We start from the raw sequence: 20347 nt of genomic DNA, 5'->3' as shown, positions 1-20347 counted from the left end.
TTGTAATTCTGTATTAGGTTAATTTTTTTTCTTATTCCTTGTATGTGCATATAAGAGAACATATGCACACTTTGCCTGATTTAATTGCATCTATATGCACAAATACAGTTGTTATGAGGTTGCTGATCCATTATGTGAAGTAACTCAGCACTTTCACATTCACAGAATTGATATGTTTGACTTACTGAAGAAAAAATTTTTATTTACTCTTAAAAAATAGCCCGAACATATTAAACATTTAGAAGATTTTTTTTAGGCATCGTAGGTTATCTACAGAGGTCAGTATACTGGGCTGAGGGCATCATAAAGCCTCTGTGCAGCCAGTTCCACCATTTCACGAAGGGATTCGTCATCTTCGCTTCCTGGCTCACAGTCAACTGTCTGGGAACAAAAAGAGAAGGATGTTACAACAACTGGCACTTCCTGCTCCCTTTCAGTACGAGAAGAATGCTCCAAAGGGGAAAGGAAAAAGTAGTCATGGAAATTATCGAGCAGCACTGTATGTTTTTCAGTGGTCTGCCAGCAGGTAGACAAGTTCAGAGAAGACTTAAGCAAGTCCTGCTGAGGGACAAGAAGTTTAATTTCACGTCTTATGTTCAGAACTACTATGTAAAATGCATTATGTTTTGTAGATTACATTTAATTCAAAATCAAATAAAATCACACAAGATTCAGTCCCTGGTGATTTCATTTTATCTGTGAATTCACTCATGCTGTATTAGGTTAATACTGCAAAACGCATGTATTCACCACAGAGGTACAGGCACCACACTGATCTTCCCATACACATGATGACATTTACACAAAAATAATCCAAACAAATAGATTTTTTACTAAAACAAATCTTCCTAGAGAAAGATGCCCACCCCAAAAATGTAACTTGATCTACATTCACCCCTGACTGCTCTACCTCAAAAACAAAGGGCAGCATTTGAGTAGTAATAATGTTCTTGGGCCTGTGGCCTTTCTAGACTTCAAGACTATACCTCCTTTAATTCAGTATTAACTTGTAATTCTTCTGATCAAGTAACTCTTTCCAACCATAAAGGTTTGGGGGGAGGAAAAAGGCACTTAAAACAGCAAACATGCATTTAATGTTATCTAGCAATGTTGTAAAAATTGTGTTAATTGTGACAGCACTATGTTAACATGGAAAATATAAACCCACATGTCCCACCAGTCAGATCTTTATTTTAAAGCCAATAATATACACATAAAGAAGGCCAGAAGATCTTCATTGTAAAATCTGGTTCACAATGGCAGAAGCTTGCCATTGCCAACACAGTCTGTAAAGTAAGTACTGCAAAGATACACCCTGTTGTAACTGAGCTGCCATTGGGATTTCTGTCAGTACACAAATCTATTAACAATAATGACATATATAAAAATGAAATCAAACTTCCTGATTAAGCAGTATGCATTGCCTTCCAGTCTAGTTACTTTTTTCTTTATTTCAAGAGTTCCTTCACCAGTCCTGTATTTTTTTGTACAATGTACAAACTGAAATGTAGCAACTTTTATTAAAAAATTGAAAAGAGATGGCACAAGTTGTATGTTACCCACAGGGCTGTAACTCACTGTTCTCTGAAGGTAATTAACATTCACTTTTTTTGTTTCAATAGCCAACAAATTTTTGGCAGAGGCCAATCTTTTCTTCTGGGTTTGTGGAACACTTAAAACATTTGTTGTGACCCCTTAAGGAGAGCATGTGAGAGCTACTCCATAGAATGAATTTACATTGTATTATTACTATGAATAGAGGCAATACACAATCTATGTTTAAGACATTATTAGTAATGACAGAAAGTCAACACATTAAAATGCTTAAGAACATGAAGGACATGGCTTTAACCATTCTTTAGAGTTTTACATTACTTGAATATCTAGGTGTGATGGCTTCTTAAAGCACCCTTCTAACATGCATGACATCCAATTCTGAACCGAGCTAGTAAATTAATGAAGTATTTCTTTTTGTGAGTATTTCAGACATTCAATTTAGCTCCAAAAGGATCAAGAGGACAAAAAAAAATTATTAACAACATTCCTACCCTGTAACTGTTCAATTATTCAGACCAGAGCCATGCTTTAAAAGCATTTAAAAAATAAATTAACTCAGTGGATTAACTCAGTTTCTCTTCTACAATCTTTCATTATACGTTTTCTCATACAACTGAGCTGCAGAAAAATACTGTGTTTTTTTCTAAATGTACTGCATTTGTTGCATAAACATTGCTAGAAATTTTTAATTAATAACACTCTGTTTTGATACCAAGTACGTTTCCTTAGCAAGTGGGTACATGACACTGTAGGCAGCACTGTGCCAGACAGGAGACTGCTGAACACAGCACACACAGAAGCAAGTGCTTTGCTCTACATACCCGAGTGTCCAGGGAAATGTTGGCAGTCTTTCCATCCACTGTGATGCACAGGACAGAGTCATCTTTGGAACTCACACAGTCCTCTCCGAACATATCCCTAAAGCAAAGACCCGTGAGTGTAAGATGTGGCCAAACAGCACAATAAACTCAGGTTTTTCTCTGAACCCTGGGGTGCCTTTGTCAGGTGAGTATCACCTTTCAGCAGCAATTATTTAACCCATTCAGATGTAATTAAAAATATCAATCTTTATTATGACAGTGGGTATCAATTAACAGTAAGTATTTTACCAAAATAATCTCATCATAGACAAAGGGAATGATTCCTTTGATTTCAAAAGAGGCAAGATTTCTACGTAAATAACAGACTACACATCAGAGTAAGTTTTAAAAGAGATGTGATCCAAAGTTGTTTTTATTAACCATTTGTAACATAATCTTTGGAGACAACTTAAAAATCTGCTTCTGGAAGAAATAACTGGGCCCTGTATTCAAAATTTTAATGGTGCTGAGAACTTTTTACTGTACCTCTTTCTTGACTTAATTCCTGGTCTTCACAGAAATTAGACTGAAGGAAATTTGCATGAAGTATTTTTACATATCTTTAAACTCTATTATACTAAGGCTGTTCTATTTACACGATTAATAGTGCTCATTTTCCTTTAGAAAAAATAAATACAACTTACTGAAGCATGATCTCCATTCTTTTCCTATACACATCCATATCTATTTTTTTGGAAATCTTATTTACTGCAGCTGAAAAGAAAAAAAAAATTACTTTCACAGACATTTACCGGGAGGGTAAAATGGCTGATAGATTCTAGTCACAAACTGACTTTCCTGAAAAACAGTCCAAAAACTAAATAAAAGATGTATATTTAAACAATTTATTTTAAAACGTATTTAAAAAAAAAGATGAGAAAGTAAGAACTGTTATGGGAATTTATAAACTCAGGCGAAAGGATTTTTAACAGATGTGTTGAGTCAGGTATGGGACTAAATACCAAAGGAACACTGACTGCTACTATACAAAATTGTTAAAATATATAATAAAAAGACAAGAGGAGTAATGCAGTGAAAATAAACACCTATTTGTCCATACAGAATCATAGAATCATAAAATGGCCTGTGTTGGGCCATATAAAACTTAATCACTTCAGATTTTTTTGTGTAAGATTTAACTCATTTTAAATAAAGCCATGTTTCCCACAGTCTGTTATCAGCTGCCATGTAAGAGAAAGTTTCAACAAATGAACATGTCACAAATAATGAAGACCAAGTTGTAATTCTGTTTTTCAGTAGCAAATTTTACTCCCTAGTAAGTTCCATAAGGCAAGGAAATACAATAAGGGGATTGCAATCTATTAAAGGCATTATTTCCCTCTAAGCTAAGGAAGAAATGCCTCAGTTAAATAAGCATACATTAAACTTATACCTTTCTGTATTTTGGGATTTGACTGAACTTCCAGTATCACTGTTGTCACAGTGTCTGCATACATATCATTAGCAGGATTTGCCACCCACTGGAAAACAAAACAAAACAAAATTCGTAAGTTGGATTGAGTGAATAATACAGCATAAAGATAATATAACATTAATTGCATTCTCCTTTTTGCTTTTCTCTGAATTCCAGCTTCAAATGACTGTCATACATTTCACATCAAATTATTAACTACTTTTAAGTGGGTGTACTCCAGTAACTTCCCACGAAAAATTCAAGCTTTTGAATGTTTCTGAGCACATTTACAAAATAACTAATTACCACAACTCTTTGGGGGAGGAAGGAACACCATTTGATGTTATTTCCAATTACTATCTGCCAAATAAAAAAAGGGCACCAAGTCTGCCATTATATTCATGAGATGCAGCAAAAAGAAAGCAACTGGCTGTGGATGAATTAAATAATACACATCCACACAAGACGACAGCTCAAGGGGAACTTTGTTCTAGCCTTTGCTCTACTTGTCATCCAACAGAAAACTCCTTAAAACATTGAATTCTGCATGGCATCTGTGTGGTATTGTTTTGCAGAAACTGGAGAACAAAGTTAAGTTTTATCTCCCTCACCAATGCCCACCTCAAGGACTACCATGCCTGGTTCCTGGATCACAGTAATATTTTTGAAAACCTTCAGGGCTGGTTTTTGTTGGATTTCTATTTCTTCTACATCACCTAAGAAGTGACAACAAATGGTTAGCAATAATGAAATTATACTGGAAGCACAACTAACTTTATTTGCATAAGAAAATAGGTGAGTTTAAGAATAAGAGGGGTTGTCTGTTACCAGAACTGCTCAGAGCAGCTTACAAAATGGAACCACATACTCTCTTCCCTCACCTGACAATATTATTTTCTTTCTTCTAGATTGTTTGGGGTTTTTTATTAGTTAATATTGACCCTTTTACTTGGTTTGAATTCTCATACTTGACTGGCCTAGTACACTGATGCTGCGTGAGTACACCAACAAAAAGAAAACATACGAGAACTTTATTAATTCTGCTCCATTTGCAATAGTAACCAGCTCTTACCCCCTTAAAGGATAACCCATTGCTCACGTAAGCATAGAGCTTAAACCAAAGGCACTTGTGTGCCTGGTAGCACTTGGGTTATGACACCTGAACCTCAACTGAATATAGGTGTTCTCTTCACTAGTGACATGAATTAGATTCTGACACTAGAGAATAAAATAAGTCTGAGCTTTAAATCTGGGAAGGGAACCTGCAAATGTGTGTACCTCTAATGAACTAGGACAGGAGCTGCCCCTAACTCTTGAGAAAGCCAGAGAGAGGCACAGAAGATCATCCCAGTCTCAGATTTAAATGGATTCCCATTCAGGAAAAGCCAACTCTTGCCTCTTAGGGAGGCACAGAAGAGGCTGTCTGTCAAAAAGGAGGGAAGAGCTCTTGTTTTTATTAACTGGATGGCATTAGCCATTCCATTTGGGGCTAGAGATATAAGATCAATTAATAAAGTTTCCATCAGAGTGGCCAGAGCACTCGCTTTAGGGGCTGACAGAGACAGAAATCAGCCTATGCTCTGTATTGCTATATGCTCATCACTTTGTAATATGATTACAGTAGAATCCCCCCAAAAAACAGTGTCATACTCATGAACTGGATCTGGCAGAAGCTGCATAGTCTAATGAATGTTGTAAAATGGGAAGAAATCTCCAGTCAGAAGACCTCTGAAGACTGGAAGTTGTTTTAAAAGCTGACCAGTGTAAATCATGACCGTGTCCTCCCACGTACGCACCGGTGAGTTTCTGTAGCTGGTAACAAAGCAGATTGAAAGGGCCCGTGTAGGGAATGGCCTGTGTCTGTGTCACTGTGCTCATTGCCAGGTCTGTGTAATCTGAAACCATTTTAAAAAGTACATGTTAAAAATTAGCGCTCTGACTTTACTAATCAATAAAATTGCCATTGTAGATAAATAATGGCATTGACACATTTAAGACAAGAGGGCTGAAAAGGCCAATTTATAAGAGGAAGGTGGAGCACCTATTATAAGATAAATAATATATTTGTGGTTAGGAAACCAGCTTGTTGTATTATCCTGCCTATTAGAGACAAACAATGAACTAGGGCAGCAGAACTGCTTTCCCCCCAGCTCTTCTGACCTTAGATTCCTCTTCTATTCTGAAAATAGATCAATTCCTTGAGTAATAAAAATCATAGGAGGACTACACAAATATTTTCTCTGTTCTGTAGCTTTTACACTAAAAACTAATGACATTTTAGAAAATGGTAGGACTATTGACTGAGGTGTTTTTTGGTTCTCACTGGAATGTTTTATGCATATTCTTGCAGAGGAAAAGGTTTTAAGTAACCTGAAGGGACATGGAATTTTGCTTCTTTTCTGTTAGAGAAAGAAAAGATTTTAAATTTGAGTGAACAACGAATTAAATGCCTTTCTTCTCACTACAACAGTTCAGAACTTAGGGCAAAACTAAAACAAAGTAAAACTAAGATGTTCACTAATTGCTTATGAAACACAAAACTGCAGGAAAATACCACAGAACTGTAAGTGTTTTAATGACACAGTAAGTTTCAATTACCTACTGATCACATCACTGTCTATACTTACTGGAGAGGTCACAAGGAGAAAGGATGTGATAGTTAAAATTTCTTTTAACAAGGATTCCAGAAATTCTCTGTCCTTGCTCTGGTTTCTTATCTGCTAAAGATCCCATCACCTGAAGAGAAAAAACACAATATAGTGTGTTACAGCCAGGATTACTGTAACACGCCTATATCAAACCAGGAGTCCCATGGAAAGGAAGTATATATGGACAGATTCGTGGTAGATGTTTCAGAGATGTTTATTTCTCCAGCCGCATGGCCGGGACTCTGCTCAGGAACTCTCAGTCACGGGACCCCAGGGTCCTTGGCCACCCCGGGGAACACAAACCAACCAATGGGGAATGAAGCTGACCAGGGGCAGGGAAACCCCGTGTCTCCCCCCAGGGCCCCTCTCCCAGGGCTCCATGGCAGGGGAGGGACCCCAACATCTCACCTGTTTTATTTTAATAAAAGGAGAATGAAAACAACTGGATAAACATAACAAGAACAGTTTCAAGACAAAACAAGCCACCCTCCTGAGTCTTTAAATGTCCAAACAGATTCTGTGGAACATCTTAGGGCTGAGAGAAGGGAGACAGAACTCTCCGGGCATGCTTTGTGGGGAAACTGAGGCAGGAGAGGGTTTAATTTCTTCCCTCCCTCTTTTCATCCCCCCCTCAGCATCGGAGAGGAGCTGTAGGGAAAGGGAATTGTATAGGGAAGCCGTGGGGTGAAAAACGGATTAGGAATAAACTGGGGATGGGGTAAACTTAGGAAGGGGTTCATATTGGGTATAGGGTAAAAGGGGGAAGTAGGCTGTGGGTAGGGAAGCTGCTGGGATGGATATTGTTTATAATTTTGTGCATAACGGCTGCCTTTGACGGGAATACCTCCAGGCCCAGTAACATTTGCTGCTTGTAAACCCTTCTTTCCTTGCACTACATCAAATTGCACAACTCCATCTCCTACACTTTGCAGGTAATTTTTAGGGTTATTCCTTTTAATGGCAGTTCTATGGATGAATAGATCTTCCCCTGTATCATCTTGTGTTATAAATCCATAGTTGTTTTTGACATTGTACCATTGCACAGTTCCTGTGATTTTCGTGGCTACAACTCCTCCTATCATGTGCTTGCGTGTTCGTCGTGGCTGCTGGTCCCGCGTGGCCGCTGCCTCGCCGGCTCCGACGTCTTGGCCGGGCCCCGCGTTGTGGCTGCTCCTCGCTCTCCGAGCGGCGCTGCTCCGGCGTGTCCGGGCTCTGCGCGGCCCCGCGTTGCCATCGCCGCTGGCTCCGTGCCCTGTGAGCGGTTCCGCTCTGCCAACTCCACGCTGCTTTGGGTGCGGCCCCGTTCCGGCTCGGCGCTGCGCGGCTTCTCGTGTCACTGTGGGAACCGCCGCTTCTCCCTCCGCAGGGCTCTCCGAGCCGTGTGCTCAGAGCGGGCTGCCACGCCGATGCCGGTTCCTGGCTGCTCGTGGCCCACGGCACCCGCGGCGCCTGCGGCATCGCTCCCTCACTCGTGGCCGCGTGGCCGGGGACCCCGAGACAGGGATGGGGTCCGTGATAAGGAGCGCGCTCCCGAGGGGGCCGGGCGCATCCAGCACAGGCACCTCCACTGGCACGGCTGCAGTCACGCACCACAGGGATGGCGGCCGCGCGGCCTCGGCCATGGGATAAGTATGATCCTCTGCTTTAGGGGTAATGGGACCATAGAAATGCTCCTCAAGAGCTTCCCTGATTATAAGGTATGCACGGAAAGCTTCTCTTTGATCCCATACTTTATCCCAGATCTCGTCCCAGAAACACCCCTCACAAGATACAGGAGGTTCGATATCAAAAAGTAAGTCTCGAGAAATATAGGAGAACCTTTTGAAAAGCCAGATGAAGAAATGTTCTAGATCTCCCGGTTGCATTACTTTTTTGTTTTGTTGTTCAAGGATTCCTTTTACTTCTAGACACATTTTTTTCTGTGGCTCAGACAGCCCCATTTCCCACGATTCTTCCATAGTCCAGAGAGAATATCCAAACCAAGATGAGAAGAGAGAGGTCTAGAGTGGTTATTTTACTCACGAATCTTCCTCAGGGATCAGTGTCTTGCCTGCATTCCTCCACCAGTTTGTTACAGCGGGGATTACTGTAACACGCATATATCAAACCAGGAGTCCAGTGGAAAAGAAGTATACATGGACAGATTCGTGGTAGATGTTTCAGGGATGTTTATTTCTCCAGCCGCGTGGCCGGGACTCTGCTCAGGAACTCTCAGTCACGGGAGCCGAGGGTCCTTGGCCACACCAGGGAACACAAACCAACCCATGGGAACGAGGCTGAGCAGGGGCAGGGAAACCCCGTGCCTGTGCCCAGGGCCCCTCTCCCAGGGCTCCATGGCAGGGGAGGGACCCCAACAATAGTGCAACAAGGCAATCTGAAATATTCACAGCTTCAGGTAACTCTAGAGATGAAATATGGTTTTCTCAGAAAAATCAGAGTATAAAATTAACTCTGAAAACAAAAGAAGGTCAGAGTAACCTAGAAACCTTCTGAGACATAACACAAGAAAAGTTTGGAAGAGTGAAAAATCAAAGAAAAAACCCAAAATAGCAAAAAAACAACCTCAAAATAAAAACCCCAAACCATACCCCAAATACAACTAAACACAAAACAATCACATACTTTGAGACCCCAGAAAACATATAATTTGAAATCAATTAAACATAGAGCCTTCAAAGATCCCATGTAGTTTTTATACCAGAAGAAAATACTCTTCTGCATATAAGAAAACATTGATTTCATACCTTGGCAAGTTTTTCTCCTCTGAAGTTTAATGTCACAGCTTCAGTATTCCTAGGATTATGAACTTCTATATGGACTTCATCATTATCCTCATACTCCCGTATCAATGCTGCTTTCAATCTGGCCATTTCATTCTGCTCACCATGAACTAAAATCTGTAAAAAAGTCAGTTTTCCTTTTAGCAGAAGTTATTTGTTCAACCAGACATGTTTAGTAAGCAAATTATCCAAGAAAACTGCCATATTCTACCTCATCTTTATAAAAATGCAATTCCATGAGGCCACAGTGTATGAAACATGAGCTCAATTACAGTTCTGTGTGTCTTTGAATTCTCTGCATTATTTGAAGGCTGGGATTTCATAACCCTGAGTATTAGTTGAAAAATACATGCAGCCAAGCAGAGTGTGTTACAGAGACCCCATATAAGTTTTCACACATAAATACATTGTTGTATTATGAAAGGCAAGTTCAACACTAAAAGTCAGTTAGCTTTACATTTTTGTCTTTGTGTGTAGATATAAACATAATAAACATGCAATTCAAAGAGGATGCTTCACAGTTCACAATTTTCTTTGCCAAGTTAAATGCTCTTTTTTCTGCTATGATTTTTTTCTTTCTTTTCTGTGCTTGCATACTGTTTCTCCACCAGTTTCAGATCCTAGTCCCCTTTTTCACATTCTGGTCCTTCACACCTCCTGCTTCCCATGATTTGCTCATGTTTTTCCCTGCAAGTGCTGCCTTTGTCTTTTGCTGTCTGCAACACACCTTCAATCGATGTTTTCTTATTTATTTCTGGGCAAATTGCAGTGAATTATTCCAATACCAGCATCCCAAACTTAATGTCCTATACTGTATCTTACTTGTACAAAACACTGCTGAAACAGATTATGGACCACACCACTGTCTGGAAAGTCATCCCCAGGGATCCCACACACAGACACTCAAGAGCAAGTTCATTTTTACTTTGCTAAGGTAACATGACAAAAAACGATTAAAATCTCCACCTTTAATTATTCAAAGCGCAGGGATGCTGGCTACTGCTAGACACCTGTCCCTGCCTTGAGTCAAGGCTATGAGCTGGTTTGATGAATCCCACTCTGGAGAAATGGGCAGCATGGATACTGACCACATGTGGAGGTTTCAGGGCCCGGATAAATTCACTAGTTTGTTGATAATCTGTGTGAGCAGAGAAAGAAATGTAATCCACAGACATCTTCAGTGGGAGTTTTTGCCCTGACATAGTTGTGATCTCTTCAGGTTCAGACATGATGTGCTAGAAAAAAAAGGCACCTTAATTAAAAAAAGTAAAGCCTCCTATAGACACCATGTAACTAATGCTTTACATTTTAAAAACCAATGAAATAATAGTGGCAGCCATGTTAAGTGTGAAGCAGTGAAAAAAAATCTCTTAAATTACCCAGAACACACACTCACACATGAAAAACGCATGCACAATACACATCATTTCATCTTGTGCCTCCTCAGCAGATCTGGGGGTTCATACTTCTTCTAGATAAATCTCTCTAATTTGCATCAAAATGGTAACAAGTGTGTGACTCCTATCTCTAAAGGCAAAGCTAGATACTGTGGTTGCCCTTAGCTGCTGGAATTTGGAAGGATTTCGTTCCCTACAGATGGACAGTGGCACGAGGTGCACAAGGCAGTCTGATCTCTGACACATAAGTAGTGTTAGATTTAGTATCAAATTCTCTAGAATTAGGATTAGGGCTACCTTCTTGAAAAATTAAGCAGTGGAGAGGTCTAAAGCATCATTCATTCTTTCTCATGACAAGATAACTGCCCCTAGAAAAGATTCTTCTATATAACATCACTGGAAATGGCCATATGCAAATTTTCTGTACTTTTCAGTAGTATTAGCCAAAAGCAATCAGTTTTGACTACATACCTACCTACCTGACAACAATCTCAGTAAATCAAATAAAGACACTTGCTATTGACCAATTCTTTACAAACCTAACATGAATGCTACCTGTCATCAAGAGGTTGTGGTGCATGAGCAACTCACCTTAGCAAGAGTTCCTTCAACGCAGTACCCTGCAATAATGACTCCATTTCTCTTATCTGTGCACCAGCTCTCAAACAACTCCCTGGATAAGCCACTCTGCATCATACCTGGGGAAGCCATCACAACACTGGGGCCAATGTCATCAAAGTGATCCATACTCTGAAAAGACACACAGTGAGAGTATCAGTCACCACACCAGCTGCACCCTTGAACAACGTATGAGAAGGGCCCTGTGTTCACAGATTGTACCCCATCCTCACAAAAGGTACCCTCTGCAGGAAGATTCCTCTTACTGATACCACAAGGAGTAAACTGCAAGCACAGGGATCTATAGTGGAAGAAATGTTGGGGCCTAAGCTCCCCTCAAACTGCCCTCTAAGCACTGGGACAGCAGGTAACTCAGGTATAAACCCGGACCTAATCAATCTAGTAGGTTATTGAGGATATTGACTGGCTCAGCTGATTCGAGCATGGCGCTAAAAACACCAACATCGTGGGTTTGATTCCTGGAGGGGCCACTCACTTAAGAGTTGGACTCCATGATCCTTGTGGGCTCCTTCCACCTCAGAATATTCTATCACAGTATTAAACATGCAAACTATTCAGCAAATATGGACTCTTCTGTCATGTTCACCTTTTGTGAGAATCTCAAGCTTACCTTCAGATTACTAATATGCTTGAAAACAAAAGGATTGTTGATGTTAATTTGCTTGCGGATTTTGTCATTCATGGCATTGACATATGTCTGATAAACTGCCATACACTTCTTTGCCAAAGAGGAGGCATAGTATATGGGGATATCATGGAGTTCAGGATGATTCTGCCAGTATTCATCTAAAACCCAAAACAAACAAACAAAATAATAAAAAAGAACAAAACAAAAAAAACCCCAGCCACCAAACAACAAAACACAAAATTCCATCCACAGGATTATTTATAAAGTGTGTGCTTCTCAGAAACATTAGTAATTTTTATAGAACAGATTTACCAGTGGGCTTTTTCATTTTTATTACAGAATATCACCATCACAGCCTCTTTGTTTTCATCTGCTTTTCTAAAACAGTCACCAGCTGAAACCGTATACAACCAGTACAAACAAACAGGCAAACAAACATGACAAAGGTGAACTTCAGGTCCTTTTGGCAGGTCAAATTTCAATCAACCACCACCTTCAGCTACAAGGTATAAAGTATACATGATACTACACAGCAATAAGTCTACATTTATGACACTAGAAGTTTTACTACACCTCTACAATAAAGCTACAATGTCCCTGTCAAATATTAATTATACATCTAAGAGCCAGGGACATCGGCACACAGATTTGTTCGTGAGAATTCACTATATGAACATCCCGTAAAACAAATCCATGGAATTCAAGGTGAGAAGGAATCACTCAATTATCAAGCCTGGCTTTCTGTATACCACCATCAGTTATATTTTACAAGCCCAACTGGAACAAAAACAAGGAAAGAGTCTCCATAAACCACAACTTAATTTATCAAGATGACAGTAGCCATGAGCTTTCCTAAACACAAAGAAGAGATCTGAATGCAGCTGTACAAACATAACTTACCCATTTTCCCATTTGGATACAGTTCTGCTAGTCTGAAAGATATTTATGTTGCACAACTGAGGCACAATCGTCCAAAAATAGAGGTACTCTTCTGGCTGTATTTGTGCATTTACAATGACATTACAATGGGCTTTTACCTGCATTTCTGATTTGCAGGCAAAGCTTCTCATGACATTTCAGAGAGGTTCATTGCAGTGACTACTTTAATAAGCTCAGGTTTAAGGTGGAAACAGCCAGTAAAAGATAACCAGTCACGGACTGAATTCATCGCCATAACTTTCTACACCATAACAGTGTTTTATTTTTGTCATACAGTTACAGAAAGAAGAAAAATAAACACAGAAGCCTGCAGGCTCAACTGTGTAGGCATATGAGATGCAATTGCATTTTCTACCTAATTAAGCATCCAATTGCATGTCTCGCTTTGCTAGATATATTTTCAAGCTTATCTTTAGAAACTCACTGTAATATCTACACACAGCAAAGAAGCAAACAAATTACAACCTAATGGCTACACAAGGTTGAAAACGCTCAGTTTTTATGTTCTCTATAAATTAAAAAAAACCCTCTCAGTCAATGAGAAGTAGTAAATAATCCTACACCATTGAATACTACCTCTTGCCTAGATCCAAATTTCTTGTTAACATTTGAATAGACTAGTAAGACATTTTGAAAACAAATTAGTTTCTAAGACTGAGCTAAACTGAAAAGTGAGAAAAATTTCAAGTAGTTTAGGGAATGCTTCATATTGAACACCCCTAAATATAAGCATTATAAGCTTGAGATAGTTATCTTCTGATCTTGCCAGCATGTGAATGAGCAGAAAGACTAGTGAAAAAATCACGTAACACAGTACAAATTAAATGTGCTAAAAGGAATCAAAGAGGCCTGGGAATAATTTACTTAAAAACTGTTTTATCTGAAGTACCTTGTAACAACTATCTATATATTTTATGTGAAGTAGCTTGGCATGTTCATGTGTAATTCTCACTCATTTTTGTTCAAAAGCCCCATTTTCTTTTCATTATTATTAGGACTTCAGAAGTGTTAGAAGTCTCCTTTATGGTCTTCTAAGCTTTTCCTATAAAGAGTTTTTCATACTCACACACATAGTTTGTGAATTAAAAGGCAAAAATAGTAGAACTTTAGAAGAAAATATAGCCCTTTTTTAGCAGTACAGTTTAAATAAAACAGTTGTTGTAACTGGTTATTTTTCAATTTGTAATAATTGTTCCTAATTGCTGAAATCCTGATTCAAAAAGATTCAAAAGTCAAGCACTTATTACCACACCATCATCTCTTCCTTTCTAGGTCTCCCATCCTACCTCACAAAGCAGAACTGCTGGTTGGTTTACTGGATTTTTTGCATTTGAACAAACATGCATTATATATTAAATTACAGGTAATTAACATGCTGTAAAATGGTTGAAGGAATGGTTCAAGGAATTATAACATCTGAAAACATTCTAAATCACTTTATGTGCCTTTTCATTAAGAGGAGCTGGGAAGGTACATACCTAAGATTAGAAGCAGTTCTTGAGCTCGACCCAGGGCAAACACAGGGATGAGACCTCGGCCCCCTCTGTTGACGATGTCGTGAACGGTGTTGCAGAATCGCGCCTCCCGCTCCTCCCTCTTCTCGTGAATGTGAGTGCCGTAAGTGGATTCCTGCACATGGAGAGACAGAGTATTGAGAGGGCTGACACAGACAGTAATTCCTGGTCTTCTCCTCTGAACCCAACAAAAAAAAAGCAGATAAACATCCTGGTGTTAACATGCTGGGGAGAGGAGGGAGAGAGGTCAAAGAGAGGGGAAAATCAAAACCACCCCCAAGTTCCCAAAACCACCCCACCAAGGAAAATAATCAAAACTTCCCCTCTCCCAAACCCCTCCAAGCAATTTAGACAGACAGATCCTGTTAGGACTAACAAAGTTAGAGCTATTAATTTTGAGGCTTCTTTTAAGAAATTTTAAGTTTAACACACTTATTTTCCTAACTGGAAATGCTGCCAGAGCTTTGATGATCATACTGACATGGCCCATTAGTGGTACATGTGCCATGGTTAAACCTCTGGCTTAAAATATAGGAATTATACAAAATACAAGATTTTGATGTGACTTAAAATTAGATTACCAGTTACAGAGAACAGCTAGAAGGGACAGAGTAAATGAAATAATTTGAAAGATCCCAGCGTTTGTTTCCAGATAGAACTGTTGCATAAAATGTTTCCCGTGAGATGCTGTTTTCCAAACATGGATTCAGAATAAAATAATTCACTCAGAAAACAAAACAAAACAAAAATATGAAACAGCACTCAGGCCACCTTGACTGAGGACTAATTCTTAACATATCTGGAAGTAGGTTAGGATCTACTAAAAGAGACATCTGGTTAAATTGGGGTTGGTACAATCCAAGTAAAAATCTAATAAATCTCCCATCTCGGAAAGGTTTGTCTGGAGCCTTAAGGAGCTTCATCAGAAGAATTGTAACTGGAGTTTTCAATACAATGGGAAGCAATGTCAAGAGTTCTAAACACCCAAGTGTTTGGATATTTAACACAAATCACTACCACTGAATCTCCACTGTCTTTGTCATTCTGTTTTGGCTTTAATTAAGTCATACCCCTATCCATAATTAATCACTAATAGAAAGAAATAATTTTGCAAAACTTACAATTATAAGAATATCAGGTTTAATATTGGGAATCTCAGCTGCCATCAGATGTCTGTCTTCCTGCCTTGAAAAATCACCTGTATATAACAGCTGTTGGAGACAAAGAGCAGCAGGTACTCTGGTTACAGGTTCTACCAGGTCAGCAGCCTATAAAAAGCTGTGCAAAGATGGTTTCAAGGAATTTTTGATAATAAGATCAGCTGTGCTTTAAATGAGACTCTTCTGATGTGAACAGTGCTTACAATATTAGGTCAACAGTACTATAATACAAGTATTTAAAATCCAAAAGTAAAGGTTTTTCAAGCTGTACCATAATTCCAACAAAACTAGGTAAACAAATATTAAGCTCTTATTTTTCATTTCAGATATCAAGGTGCCATTTTCAGCATTTTGCATACTTGCACTGACCACTAAGAAGTAAAAGTAGAACATAACATAAAATGCAGCGACTCCTAAGAGGAAGTAAATAGGAGATAAAACTGCATTCACATATCAAAATGCAAATATAATAAATAATCCAATAAAATTATTTATTAAAAATTCTTCTAAGATTTTCTGATACTAAAAAAAAGCCTGTAATCTAATTGATTTTCCAAATGGAACAGTCATGTTCCCCATTACACCAAGAAGTAATTTTTAATTGTTATTTATTTCTAATGGATTCTTAACTGCAGGGTGGAACTGATGGTTTCAAAACTAACATTTTTTTATTTACCAATAATTCCATTGATGAAAATGTGAACAATCAATAACATACAGTCAGCGACAGCAGACACCTGGTCTGCCAGGTAACCTATTACCACACGGAGTTAAAGAAAATTATGGATATTAAAACCCAATCCATTTCAATCATGCACAGTAAGAGGGACATCTTTGTCATGCCTCAATCAGAAAAAAACCCAAAAAAGAAACACTAAGAGATCTAAATTTTATTGTGATCATTTTAAACTCAGTTCTATTTCTAGGCTTTTTTAAAACTTTGAACTTTTATAATTCTCAATCACTATAAAACATGAACAAACTCCAACTGGGCAGCAAGCCTCATAACCACCTTCTCTCTTCCCTCTTCAGGGCTGTGTGAAACTTTCCTTGGATGGTGATTATCCTGCTGAACCCAATTCATAAGATGAGTTTCAAGTATCTGGTTTTGGCACAGTGCTGCCTGTGATTATATGATGACTTACTTAATCCCCCCGTGCCTAAAATTAACAATGATCTTATTTCTTTAAGTACTTTAGAATACAAGTGTTACGAGAAAAATGTAACTCGCATTGACAAATGCCATTTAAGCACATGAAACAGGCAGACATGTAAATGAGAATTACAGAAACAAACATCCGTACACAAATTTTACTAAAATGCAGCTTCCACACAACTGCCTCAGCTACCAGCTGCCTCTGATCAGACCAGCATGGGAAGCTACATGTTTAGTGGTTCCAAGTCTGAGTTGTGTCTCAGACTCCCATACAATCCAAACATCTTACCCGATCCAATATGTGTCACTTGCCAGTTTTAATCAATGAGCAAATACATGTCCTAGGCCAAGGCCACTCACCTTGATCTGAGTCCAAGTCTGTTGGACAGCTCCAGCCACAGTGGTGGAGCATAACAGACAATAATAATTAATGACTACATTAGTACTCAGGCTTGATGTCATCATATAATAAAGAGAAAATACCTTCACACCAGCTATTTCAATCATAAACATGGCTGCTCCGAGAACATGGCCTGCGTGGTAGCACCAGAATTTGATTCCTGCCACCTCTTTCACTTCATGGAAGTTGATGGTCTCAATCTTGTCCATGCTTTCTTCGAGGTCTGTTTCTGTGTACAGCATGTCATCCGCTGAGATGTTACTGGATAGAAGTGAAATGGCTTCATATCAGCTCATTTGAGCAGCTGGGAAAAACACTTCCTGGGTTTTCCCCAATGACAGTTAGATTTCCATTCAGTAACACCATGTCTCCTATGTTAGAAATCAAGTCCAGCTACTTAAATGTAGCTCATGCAAGGAGAGTTAAAGTATCTGTCTTTTGAAAGACAGAATAGTCTTCTCAGTTCAGAAGCTGCTCTGTATTTCTCTAAAAGTACCAACAGATTCCCAGCCCTGAACAGAGATCTGCAACTTAGCTTGTAATGGCCCCCAAAAACCACATAGATCCATGCTTTCCCTACCAGCCCAGAATAAACAAGTTAAAAGAGGACTGTTCATCAGGTTTCTGACCCAAGCTCAACACAGCTGAGCTGAGATATGCTCAGGACCATCGCAGTCACGTGGAAATGATGAGCCAAGGCATGAAACACAAGAAAACAAAATATAAAAGAGAGAAAAAAACCCCCAACATCTAAGTAACAGAGCACTCTTTGTATATTTAATATTTAGTCTGTCTTTGTCCTGAAGAGTGAATTGTATCTTTAGGAGCTTAAATTCACTACAAACTATCCATGAGGTAGTAAGATGATTCATTACTTCTAATCTGGTTATATGTAACATTGCTACTTGTGAAAACATCCAGGTTCATCCAGCTACTTTTGGTAGCTTCATCTTAAGTTTCCCACTGGCTATATAGGTGAAATAATTCAGGAAGAGACACCCCACAGGTTATCTTACCTGACTTTAACATAGTCTGAAAGAAGCCATCTGTAAATAGCTTTTGTGGCATGAGTCATAAACGTCCTTCCCTTAAAACTTGTTTTCTGTAAAAACCATGGCAAAGCCCCACAGTGATCTAAATGGAAACTTAAAATAAGACACACAAATCCAATTAATACATTCATATTACACAACACTAATATATAATATCCATAATTCACTACTTCACTGGACTAACACAGTGTCATGAAAACCCAGAAACAGAATTTTCAGCCTTCTTGTTAACTGTGCTGGTCTATGTTCTGCAGACTAGTGACTAGAAAGACAACCCAGAAAAGGTAAAACTAATACAGGAAATTCTCCATTAATTGCCAAGGTTTTACATGTATAGTATTAGAATTACCTTCTTCTCATAACTTCCATATAAATTTAAACAGAGAACAGGAACCAGGGACACTAAATGTCAAAGATACAAGAAAGCTAAAAACATGATACTAATTTTGCATGTTGCACACTACAGATTAAAACATGATCTCCTAAAATTAAATTATTTGTTCACAATTCTAGTTCAAACTATTTTAAGAAACTACTTTTGAAATACTGATAGAACAAACACAGACCACAAAAACTTGGGATTTTATGGAGAGCTGTTTATTACTGAGTACATCATTTAGAAACGGCTCTCCTCATCTCTCAGCCACTAAGCAATACTTAAACCACATTCAAAGGTTGTGTAAGTCTCCAAGAATGTTTTTAACTCAAAGCAAATAGAGCAAAAAACACAACCAATACTCTTCTGCAGTCTTTGTGTAGAAAACTTGAGCTGTCACAATGTGTGTTAAAGCAAGCCAGGTTATAAGAGTCAGAAATCACAGTGAGCTCAGAGGAGAGTTGTGCATCAAAAGTGAATGAACATCCTCAATATTCAGTCCTTAATTCTAAATGGAGATCCTCCTTTTTTCAGGAGGAGAAAAAAACCCCAGGAAACTAGAATTTTTCCATACCACCTAAATAACACCTATTTTCAGCCTCTCTTAATAACCTACAAGTGAACACAGCTCAGACCATGACCTTAAGTTGTTTGTTCCTTTAGGTGCCACTTACTGACTAATGAGGAGGAGATCAATCTCAGCTGGATCTATCAAATCAATGTAAGGAAGAGCATCCATTCCTTCCAGCCCAGGATGGATTCCACAATCAAGCTGAAAAGTTAAAGAACATTAAAGCTTCTAACAGAACATATAAAAACCCCTCTTCCATTTTGGTCTATTAACTGGTAACTTTTAGCATCATGCAAAGTAAGGGGCTTTTTTTTCATTAAACATTACTTTTAGTATTGGATTTCAAGTAGAATGATTTGGGTTGGAAGCACATGCATTTTATATGGGGATATGGTTTTGTTTCACAGCACAGCCTTGGTGATGCCTAATATCATATATGCTATACTGCCCCAGAAAGCTACAAAATGTGCCTTTTCTAGCACTGTGTCTGACTTCTGTGCAGAGGCTGCATTTAACCTCCAACATTTCAGATCACTTTGATGATCTGAAGTACCACACTGAGAGGGCATACAAATATATTAATGCAATAATTACCATTATTTTTCTTCCTTTAAACTCCAGAATGATGCATGACCTTCCTACTTCTTGGCCAGCACCTCTGCAAAAGGATAGCAAAGTCATGAGGATTGAAACAACCCACACACACTGCAAAGATACGTAACTACCTCGGATGCCTTTACTGGGATTACTTTTCTGTGTAGAAATAACAACTGCACGGCCCTTTTAAGCTCAGATATCCAAAGTACCTGAACAGCTGTACTTATCTCAAAGGAAAAGAGGCCCTACGTAACACAGCAGAAATAAAAACAACGTGTTTGAGGAAATTATTTTGGCCTCTTTTGTTTTTTACTGAGCACTCGAGTCTCAAACTACTGATACGCATCATTAAAGTTCACCTAAGTAACAAATCGGGCCGAATAAGCCTGGAGTAGCATCTTCAGGCTGTCCCAAAAACAACGCTTGTGGCGCTACCAGAGGCACACTCAGACGGCAGCGGCATCTTTACCAGGGAAAGCAGCAGCTCCCAGCGGCGCTGCCCGGCCCCACCCCGACCCCCCGCGCCCCCGGCCCGGCGCGGCTCCCGCGGGCGCTCACAGGGGCCGGATGAGCAGCTGGTCGCTCTCCTCGGCCGGGATCAGCGCCTCGGCTTTGCGCTTGGCCGCCATCGCGCCGCGCTGCCGCCGCCTTCCGCTGCC

The 20347-nt window shown here is 39.2% G+C and overlaps 1 protein-coding gene across 1 annotated transcript; it reads right to left on the bottom strand.

The window, feature by feature from the left end:
• Positions 1–99: 99 nt before the first annotated feature.
• On the bottom strand, positions 100–20341 carry CPSF3 (cleavage and polyadenylation specific factor 3). Its single transcript, XM_082302548.1, has 18 exons — positions 20247–20341; positions 19686–19749; positions 19195–19292; positions 18109–18237; positions 17176–17353; positions 15498–15587; positions 14341–14491; positions 11906–12081; positions 11248–11406; positions 10348–10494; positions 9224–9376; positions 6459–6567; positions 5628–5726; positions 4453–4547; positions 3811–3898; positions 3062–3131; positions 2379–2475; positions 100–381 (listed from the first exon to the last, which is right to left on the bottom strand). Exons 1-18 carry the CDS (start codon positions 20315–20317, stop codon positions 280–282), a joined length of 2076 nt encoding a protein of 691 aa, XP_082158674.1. The 5' UTR covers positions 20318–20341; the 3' UTR covers positions 100–279.
• Between the last annotated feature and the right edge of the window lie 6 nt (positions 20342–20347).

Source organism: Coloeus monedula (genome assembly GCF_965178545.1).
Source record: "Coloeus monedula genome assembly, chromosome: 2".
NCBI classification, from domain to species: Eukaryota; Metazoa; Chordata; class Aves; order Passeriformes; family Corvidae; genus Coloeus; species Coloeus monedula.
This window is presented reverse-complemented; position numbering and strand designations above follow the sequence as displayed.

Coding starts and splice junctions, on each gene's coding strand:
- CPSF3 (XM_082302548.1), bottom strand. CDS start 20,317: ATGGCGGCCAAGCGCAAAGCCGAGGCGCTGATCCCGGCCGAGGAGAGC. Junction 4,548..5,627: donor CCAGCTACAGAAACTCACCG/GTGCGTACGTGG, acceptor GTCACTTCTTAG/GTGATGTAGAAGAAATAGAA. Junction 382..2,378: donor ACATTTCCCTGGACACTCGG/GTATGTAGAGCA, acceptor TTTTGTTCCCAG/ACAGTTGACTGTGAGCCAGG.